The following is a 9,316-nucleotide window of genomic DNA, read 5'->3' on the forward strand; positions in this document are numbered from 1 at the left end:
CCTATATGAGACCCTAAATGCCCCTCCACGGCCACACCGCCACACAGCAGATGACGTGGTAAAAATAGTGCATGGTGACCACTCCGTGGACAATGCTCCCAATGGTTGTGCACTGTGCAGCGCGTTTTACTGCAAATATGTTGCATTATCTACTGGAGCTGCTGCTGCCCTCAGCGCAGAAACTGCTAACCAGTCTTCGCAGCTGTGGCTGTTTGCTCGCAGAGTGCGACTAAGTGCATCCAATGTGGCTAAAGTGCCGAAAAAAGAAACCACTTCAGGTGAAAGAGCTGCAACAAGAATGTTGTCGCCAGTGTTCTTTGGAAATGCAGCCACTAAACATGGAAAACGTATGGAGGCAGTGGCTCGCGTACAGTTCTCAAAGAAAACGGGTTTATCGGTCACAAAAGTGGGCAGTGTTGTGAGTGAAGAGATGCCGTGGCTTTCGGCAAGTCCAGACGGCATGATCGATGGCGAGAATGCCATTCTAGAAATTAAATGCCCCTTTGTGAATGACATCTCACAGCTAATTGAGCATGGCAAGTATGATGTCAAGAAGAGGCAGGATGGGACGTTTATCCTTCTAGAAAACGGGCCGAATGGCTATTACAGCCAGGTGCAAATTCAGCTATTTTGCACCAAAAAGTCACTTTGCTTTTTTTATGTGTGGAGCGCTCAGAAAGATGTCGTGATTGAGGTTCCTTTTAATCCTAGCTATGTTTCCAAAAATATGGCACGACTAAAAAAATTCTACTTTTCTGAGTTGCTTCCCCGCATGACTGACATGCTGAATGATGGAAAGTTAGACGTACCTGATGAGTATGTCGCAATTTGTGAAATGTGATTTATGCAAATAAATGAGTCTGTGCATAGCTTTTCAATTCTGCACTGGTGTGCTTGAAAAATGGTGTGGAACACTGAAAATTTTGCAGATGATGCAGCCTGGGAGGTTTCCCCCAATGCATTTCCTTAGAGCTCACTTATATCATTCACCATTTTTACCACACCAAAGTTTAGATAATTAAAACATTGAGGCGAAAAATAGTGGAAGTCTATTTATTTTCTTAGACACCTGGCTTCTTGATCAGGTCTGACTTGAAGTTGCAGAGTCCTGCGCATACAAATACCATCTTACTGATGGTTTTCTTGGATCGTATGGGCAGGGCTTGCTTGAATATTCTATAAGTTTTTAAGCGGTTAATGGCACGCTCAACATGTATGCGTACTGATGCTATTCTTCTTGTACTTGTCACTTCCTTGTTGGTCAGCTGAGGTTTTCCTGAAATAATACACCAGCCAGTTGGCACTCATGTTATGCAGCACATTCAAGAAAAAGGAAGCTGACATGAATGTGCTGAAAGTCACAGTTGTGCGATTAAAGCATACATTCTAGTCACTTTTGTAATCATTTCTGGCATCATGTCAAAGTTCAAGCATGAAATTCAAGCAGGAGTTGGAAACAAGCCTTTGGGCCATGTTTTTTCACCGCATACTGGAATGCCAGCAGCTGGCATGTTACCACATTTTGATAATTTGACTCAAATCGAGGGAACGAGAAAGTAGCCTAAACATTTTTCTTGCACCACTATAGCCTAAAAATATTGTCAAACCTGGCAACCCAGATTAGAACTATAAACAAAAAACGCAGCACGCTATAGTTATATACCTGGCCAAACTCAACGTATTCTGCCAACCACTATGAGAGTTTAAACCATAATTGGAAGTGATAAGCCTTGTTTTCTTGGGCATTAGCTTCATGTGACTTGGCAAACACACATATGAGTCCATTATTTAAAGCTTCAGCCATTCACATCAAACTTACAATTATGAAAAATTCGAAGGCCAGCTTTCCATTTTCTGGTAGAATGCTCGTGGTCTGAAAAGGTGAACATGCTGAGGCAAAGAAAACGTTACACTAGCTTGCTGTGCTATCTTTACTAGGCTGCACCGGTAACAGAAGTCTAATGAATTAAGGCGTTATATTTTAAGTCAACCCTTTGATTCAGCAGGGCACATTAGCTGTAATCAACAGCATAGAACAAGAATGATAAATAATGGCCAGATACCTTTAGTGAATGCTGGTGTGTTCAGTCGTACACCTTGAATTTGCATCTCATCTGTGAGCGCGAAGCCTCGGTCCGCCATCACAACATCACCATGTCCAAGGTAGTGACTGATGCCACTGTCATTTGTTATGAATTTGTCCGAGGCACGCCCTCCGTAAGCTTTGGACACGAACATAATGAACCCGTTTGGGGCAATTGCTACAAGGAACTTTACAGTATTGTGAGCTTTGTAACTGCTGTATGTTTGTGCCCTTGCCATCAGCTTTTTTGGACGCTGCAGAAACACTTCAGTACAATCCAAGATGCATGTTGTGTCATCATGCTTGTTTTCCACAAAGGACTGCGGCATGCTGTTCTGTATGCACGATTTCGGCAGCCATATAACAACGTTCTTCATGATTTTGCTGAGCAAATCCAGCATGTATAAAACGTTGTTGCTGACAGTCGACACAGACACCTTGAAAATTCGTGCAAGGTGTCCATGCAGCAGCCCAAGGCGAAGCCTCATTAGACACATTATTAATTGGTCAGCACGTGTTAGGGCACTTGGCTTCTTTGCCAAAGCAGACACCGCTTTCACAAGCTTTTGAAACACTATCTGGGATACGCCAGTATAAAATGTGATATCATCTCCAGTTAAAGACTCAGCAAATGATTTTCCCCTGAATCCAATGGGCAGATACTGGACATATGTGTGGTCGTCATACGGGTTGGCTTCCCACTGTGTCCACTGGTCACGTGTTTGCACCTGCAGGCAAAGAAACATAAGCTTCAGAACCCTGCAGGTTCTTTGTATTGAGTATATGGTGAGGCTGAACAAACAATGATAAACACACACATATTTGTAATAGTATACATAAGTGTGTCTACCATGCAGGAGTTGCTGTCAGTGGATAATACACTATCAAGTATGTACAGGTCAACTGTACACAGGACACAGGACAACTGTACACTCTTTCTTTGCCAGCACTCGAACAACACACCCAGATTTGCATGCACATAAATACCCGATAAACTTTACGAGAGGATGACCACAGCTGTAGCTCAATTAGTCGAGAATCAGGCATGATATCCAAAGGTTGCAGGTTTGGTCCCTGCCAGTGGGAAGTTGTCTTTTCATCCACTTCACTTGCTTCACATCTGTGTCACAATTACTACAATACATTTAAAAAGTACAATTAACGTGCCCCTTCACATTTTTTGGCTTCATTATCTCCTGGTTTTCATTAAACACATGTGTTTTAGGTATACATGCACATATACACTCCACAGCATTTAGACTTACATGATGCTTCTGGCGTTCACCACTTGTGTCATTGAAGTCTTGCATGTCAGTGCCTGTGTCCTGCTCCTCAGCAGAGGCAGCGCAAGCTTCTGCAGGAATCTGCAGTAATATGAAAACAATGCTTTGAATGCATTACTCTCACCTTAGATGTGGTACCACAGTTGCCAGTCTACCATGTTGAGTGTAAGATACGTACAGGTGGGGCCAGTGTAACGTGGCAAAGATGCAAGATGGCATCCGCAGCAGCCAGAGTTGCATTTTCCTCTTGCTCCTGAAACAATTATTTTTGGATGTGACACACATGCACTACCGGTATAATACAAATATACATGCCACAGCATTTACAACAGTACTGACAATTGGGTGAGTTGGTACTGATTCATGACTGGCTGCGCAATACACACATGGGCAAGAAATAAATAGACACCACGGGTGCAAACTCGCAACTGTTTTATTGGACACGACGAAATGCACTTTCATTATCTTCATGAAACACAGACACCCCCGGCGGTGGACACGAATAACTCTGAGAAAAAACTAGATAAACATATTCAACAGTCCTATGTCATTTAAGCAATACAAACAAAACCCAAAGGAAACTCTTAACAAACTTGTGGCTGACGTCACACATCTGTCGCAGGATTTCTACACGTGCTCCGCAAGTAATCAAATTCCTTATCGCACAACGTGATGGACGCGGACTCGGACACTTCTCTTCCATATTTCAATATAGAAGGCTTCAATTAATTCCCCGTTTATTTTTTGCCGGTCTGTTGACAGAATCTTTGCGATTGGAAACAATGGTGAGCAGCCGCATGAACTACAATGAGCGACCAGATGTGTGCGTGCTGAACTACGTAATGCAGTGTTGCAACAACCCAGGCTCAGGAGCATGACTCCGCAACACCAGGCTACGGGACACAATTCCCGTGTTATTGTAGTTCATACGGCTACACATCAATGTTCACAGACACAAAGATTCTTTTGACAGACCAACAAAAAATAAATGGGGAATTCATTGAAGCCTTCCATATAAGAAATATGGGAGATAAGTGTGTGTCACTTCTGTGACTCGCAATGTCCGATAAGGAATTCGTTTTCTTGCGGAGCACGTGTAGAAATCCTGCTACAGATGTGTGACGTCAGCGTCAAGTTTGTTTCGAGTTTCCTCTAGGTTTTGTTTGTTTGGTTTAGATGACATAGGACTGTTGAATATGTTTATCTAGTTTTTTTCTCATAGTTATTCGTGTCTGCTGCCGGAGGTGTGTGTGTTTCATGAAGACAATAAAAGTGCATTTCGTCATGTCCAATAAAACAGTTGTGACTTTGCGCCCGTTGTGTCTATATCCTTGTCTATGTGTGTATTACCACAACCAGTCATGAAGCATTTACACTTACATGCTGCTTCTGGCATTCACCACTTCTGTCGTGAAAACCTTGCTGCTCACTGCCCGAGTCCTGCTCCTCAGAAGGAGCAGCGTGAGCTTGCGCAGGCATCTGCAGCAATATGAAAACAGTGCTTTGAATGCATTGCTTTGTTTTGTTTAGATGACATAGGACTGTTGAATATGTTTATCTAGTTTTTTTTTTTTCATAGTTATTCGTGTCTGCTGCCGGAAATGTGTGTGTTTCATGAAGACAATAAAAGTGCATTTCGTCATGTCCAATAAAACAGTTGTGACTTTGTGCCCGTTGTGTCTATATCCTTCTTGTCTGTGTGTGTATTACCACAGCCAGTCATGAAGCATTTACACCTACATGCTGCTTCTGGCATTCACCACTTCTGTCATGAAAACCTTGCTGCTCACTGCCCGAGTCCTGCTCCTCAGAAGGAGCAGCGTGAGCTTGCGCAGGCATCTGCAGCAATATGAAAACAGTGCTTTGAATGCATTGCTTTGTTTTGTTTAGATGACATAGGACTGTTGAATATGTTTATCTAGTTTTTTTTTTTCATAGTTATTCGTGTCTGCTGCCGGAAATGTGTGTGTTTCATGAAGACAATAAAAGTGCATTTCGTCATGTCCAATAAAACAGTTGTGACTTTGTGCCCGTTGTGTCTATATCCTTCTTGTCTGTGTGTGTATTACCACAGCCAGTCATGAAGCATTTACACCTACATGCTGCTTCTGGCATTCACCACTTCTGTCATGAAAACCTTGCTGCTCACTGCCCGAGCCCTGCTCCTCAGAAGGAGCAGCGTGAGCTTGTGCAGGCATCTGCAGCAATATGAAAACAGTGCTTTGAATGCATTGCTTTGTTTGTTTTGTTTAGATGACATAGGACTGTTGAATATGTTTATCTAGTTTTTTTCTCATAGTTATTCGTGTCTGCTGCCGGAGGTGTGTGTGTTTCATGAAGACAATAAAAGTGCATTTCGTCATGTCCAATAAAACAGTTGTGACTTTGCGCCCGTTGTGTCTATATCCTTGTCTATGTGTGTATTACCACAGCCAGTCATGAAGCATTTACACTTACATGCTGCTTCTGGCATTCACCACTTCTGTCGTGAAATCCTTGCTGCTCACTGCCCGAGTCCTGCTCCTCAGAAGGAGCAGCGTGAGCTTCCACAGGCATCTGCAGCAATATGAAAACAGTGCTTTGAATGCATTGCCCTCGACAGAAATGTCGTACCACAGTTAGGAGCATACCACGTCTAATGTCAAATACGTGCGAGTGTGTGTCTTTTCTTGCCACAAGAAGATTAGCACCATAGGTAGCATTTCAAGAACACCCCATTTTATTTCATCAGCGTTTCGGTCAGAGCCCGACGTTTTTTTATGAAAATGGTCTGGTTCCAACAGAAATGTCGACAAAATAAATGAAGTCTTCTTGAAGTGCTACCTCTGGTAATTTGTATTTATACACAAATACACACGTATATTTATTCGCCAGTATCATTGCACATTTTCTATAGCATTTCTGCCTATGCAATGAAAATGCAACATACAAACAACTAAACGTCAGGCCCCACTAACAATGATGCTGAATAATAGATCGAAACGCTGCGCAGCAGAGGCGAGGGCAGTGATTTGCAAAACATGACTGTTGCAAGCGCTTGCAGCGTCGTGCTCGCACAAGTGCGGTGACTGATGCACTGTGCGTGCGAGATCACTAGTAAATGCAGTAGTTATTCGTCATAAGCACGGTTGGACGAGCGGCAGTTTTTCCATCACCGCCTCCCCCCTCGTCTCTTGGGACGTCGGTAGTACAAATGAAAAGTGAACAAGCGAGCGCGGTGCGATGTTGTGGAGAAATCCTGCATTTACTCGCTAGCCCATATGTTGGTTCATTGGCGGCAGCTGCCCGCTCGCAACTGGCACGAAAGTAGCCTTCCGAGACAACTTTCCGTGTACATACCTTCATAGAAGCGGCAGCACAGAGCAAACGCAGCCCTTCGCTGGAGGTGTCATCCTGTAAGCGTACGATAGAAAACGTCGTCTCGCAATCACGGCGTTAACAAGAAATTACACAGTTCTCGTAGGAAAAAAAAAAAAGAAAGAGTTCAACCTTTTCCTGGCAAGCGTCCTTGGGAAAGTCGGCTTTTCCTGTGTCGAGATTGTGAATGCCTAATGGTGAGGCTGGTGCTACGTTCTCAGCTGTCCTCTGAAAAAGCACCACCAATTACTAACGGTTCGGTCGCTAAGAAGCCTCGTAATACCTTTTTCTTTAACTGTGGACCGTCGTGCTTTACTACACGTCTTCGTCCTTTGAGTACCTATAATGAGTAATTTTGCATCATCCAGTAAGAGACGCTTCGACTGCCATGTGCTTTACCAAGTCTTACCTTTCTTTCGTATCCGAGGCGAAGCATCGGCACGGGGTTTAGATCGGTGCGCTTGCCGTCAACAAAATGCGCAGAACATAAACGTGATGAAGGCGACGGCACAAAATCTTTTCTGTTGACTGCGGCGACCCACTGTCTTTTCAAATCGGCGTCAGCGGGAAACCGATGCAGCAAATACACGTTGCATCCGCATACCTCTTGCAACACGTTGTGCGTGCCGCAGAGCTCTTTTCTTGCAGCGTTCCTCTTCTTCTGGTTATAACTGCAGCCGTAAACAACGCAGTGATGCCCTGTTGATAGACTGTTCTTGAAAGACATTTCAATGTTTCACAAAAACAGCAAAACAGCGCACGCATTGAAGAGCCACCACATAACGTCAAGGGGGAACACGCTCCAGCAACAGCCCAGAGGAAGGAGGCGTTGCTCACAAGCCTGCTACTCTCGTCACCAGGCGGCAAAAATCGGTTTGCGGCTCGCTGGTTCGAGAGTGCCGCTGGAAAAGTGTATACCACACTGGCAAACGCCAGTCAGAAGCGCAGCGGCTCCAGCGCAGTGTCAGACGGCGACTACACAGCGAGCGCGCGCCGGCGCCAGTGCGTCTACCACGGCTACGACGTCACTCCTCTGGAATGCGCAGACCGGCGGCGGTGAGCCGTGCGCCGCGGCGGCGGAGTGCGCGAGAGGTGCCGGCTCCGGTGCGCAAGCCGTGTGACATCACTGATCCTTGCGCATGCGCAGCACGGCTCTTGATGTGCCGCGCGAAACGGGCTTGGCTAGGCCAGTGTAGCTAACGCTACAAAAAAAGATCCGTTCGCTTTTATCCGATGTGAACCCACGTAACAAAGGTTACGCAAGGACAGCAACCGGCCGCTTTAGAAGGCTGCGGCACAAATGCATTGGGTATGTGCCACTTTTCAATGAACACCTTTCACGCTGGATGGATGGATGGATTGATGGATGGATGGATGCTATCTATGAACGTCCCCTTTGAAACTGGGTGGTGGGTTGCGCAACTAAGATCTTATTATTTTGCCTGTGAGAACAGAACACTCGGAACAAGCAAACATTCATTCGTCGGGCAACTAAACTGATGTTTCGGCCATGATGTCGAGCTTTTCTTCTTTTTTGCGGAGGCGAAGCACACTGGCTCCCCAATCTGGCGATGAAGGCATTGCCGTCGAGCGGTTTATCTGCTTGAGATGGCGTCGCCAGCGTCCATGTGAGCTGGCTTCAAACGGTCTATAGATATCGTCTCTTCGCGTCCGTTAACAAGGAGAGTGAAGTACTTTGGATCGCGCTTGAGGACTTTAAAAGGACCGTCGTAAGGTGCTTGTAGTGGAGTGCGAGTGGCATCGTGACGGATGAATACATGGCTGGTATGAAGTAATGATGGGCTCATATAAACGTTCTTGCAATCCTGACGAAGCGGCGGTGGTACGACAGTAGTTATAGTTGTTCACAGGCGGTCGGCGTAAGAGTGTAGCTCAGCTGATGTCCGTTCCGAGGTAAAGAACTCGCCGGGTACGCGAAGTGTCGTGCCGAAAACCAGCTCTGCGGATGAACACTGTGTGTCTTCTTTCACCGCGGTGCGAAGACCTAGTAGAACCAGAGGCAGGCGCTCTGTCCTTGTAATTGTTGACTCCTGCGCACGCAGTGATGCCTTCAGTTGACGGTGGAAGCGTTCAACCATGCCGTTGGAACTGGGGTGGTAAGCCGTAGTTCGTATCTGTGTTAGGCCTAGAAGGCGGGGGAGAGCCCGAAAGAGGGACAATTCGAATTGTCTCCCTCGGTCTGTCGTTATGGTGTGTGGCACGCCATAACGAGCGGTCCAGGTGTGCACAAGAGCCTGTGCAACAGATTCTGCAGCGATTTGGCTTAGCGGCGTTGCTTCCGGCCAGCGGGTAAATGTGTCGATAGAAGTAGTATGTAACGTTGCTTCGCGGACGGTGGTAGCGGACCCACAATGTCGACGTGAACATGGCCAAAACGAATGTCTGGTGGTGGAAAATGGCCCGGAGCGCTCATGGTGTGTCTGTTGACCTTGGCACGCTGGCATTGGATACACGACCGCGCCCAGCAACGGACACCAGCATTCATATGGGGCAAAAGGTAGCGGGAGGTGCTTTGGTTGGGCGTGCGGTGACGTGGCTGGTCTCTACCCGCAGAGACACGCGAGGTAGCTAG

General features: G+C 46.0%; 2 protein-coding genes across 2 annotated transcripts; both read right to left on the minus strand.

Annotated features, from left to right (window-relative positions):
• Positions 1 to 1,045: 1,045 nt before the first annotated feature.
• On the minus strand, positions 1,046 to 5,113 carry LOC119455001 (uncharacterized). Its single transcript, XM_049668798.1, has 5 exons — positions 4,747 to 5,113; positions 3,545 to 3,619; positions 3,349 to 3,447; positions 2,064 to 2,811; positions 1,046 to 1,276 (listed from the first exon to the last, which is right to left on the minus strand). The coding sequence occupies exons 1-5, from the start codon at positions 4,843 to 4,845 to the stop codon at positions 1,062 to 1,064; spliced, it is 1,236 nt and encodes a 411-aa protein (XP_049524755.1). The 5' UTR covers positions 4,846 to 5,113; the 3' UTR covers positions 1,046 to 1,061.
• On the minus strand, positions 5,086 to 7,544 carry LOC119455002 (uncharacterized). The gene is made up of 7 exons (XM_049668993.1): positions 7,133 to 7,544; positions 7,007 to 7,063; positions 6,856 to 6,951; positions 6,583 to 6,759; positions 5,824 to 5,922; positions 5,466 to 5,564; positions 5,086 to 5,205 (listed from the first exon to the last, which is right to left on the minus strand). Exons 1-7 carry the CDS (start codon positions 7,448 to 7,450, stop codon positions 5,086 to 5,088), a joined length of 966 nt encoding a protein of 321 aa, XP_049524950.1. The 5' UTR covers positions 7,451 to 7,544.
• Between the last annotated feature and the right edge of the window lie 1,772 nt (positions 7,545 to 9,316).

This window comes from Dermacentor silvarum, chromosome 6 (assembly GCF_013339745.2).
Source record: "Dermacentor silvarum isolate Dsil-2018 chromosome 6, BIME_Dsil_1.4, whole genome shotgun sequence".
In the NCBI taxonomy this organism is placed as follows: Eukaryota; Metazoa; Arthropoda; class Arachnida; order Ixodida; family Ixodidae; genus Dermacentor; species Dermacentor silvarum.

Coding starts and splice junctions, on each gene's coding strand:
- LOC119455001 (XM_049668798.1), bottom strand. CDS start 4,845: ATGCCTGCGCAAGCTCACGCTGCTCCTTCTGAGGAGCAGGACTCGGGC. Junction 3,620..4,746: donor GTGAATGCCAGAAGCAGCAT/GTAAGTGTAAAT, acceptor TAATTGTTTCAG/GAGCAAGAGGAAAATGCAAC. Junction 3,448..3,544: donor ACGTTACACTGGCCCCACCT/GTACGTATCTTA, acceptor ATATTACTGCAG/ATTCCTGCAGAAGCTTGCGC.
- LOC119455002 (XM_049668993.1), bottom strand. CDS start 7,450: ATGTCTTTCAAGAACAGTCTATCAACAGGGCATCACTGCGTTGTTTAC. Junction 6,760..6,855: donor AGGACGCTTGCCAGGAAAAG/GTTGAACTCTTT, acceptor GTACGCTTACAG/GATGACACCTCCAGCGAAGG. Junction 5,565..5,823: donor GTGAATGCCAGAAGCAGCAT/GTAAGTGTAAAT, acceptor ATATTGCTGCAG/ATGCCTGCACAAGCTCACGC.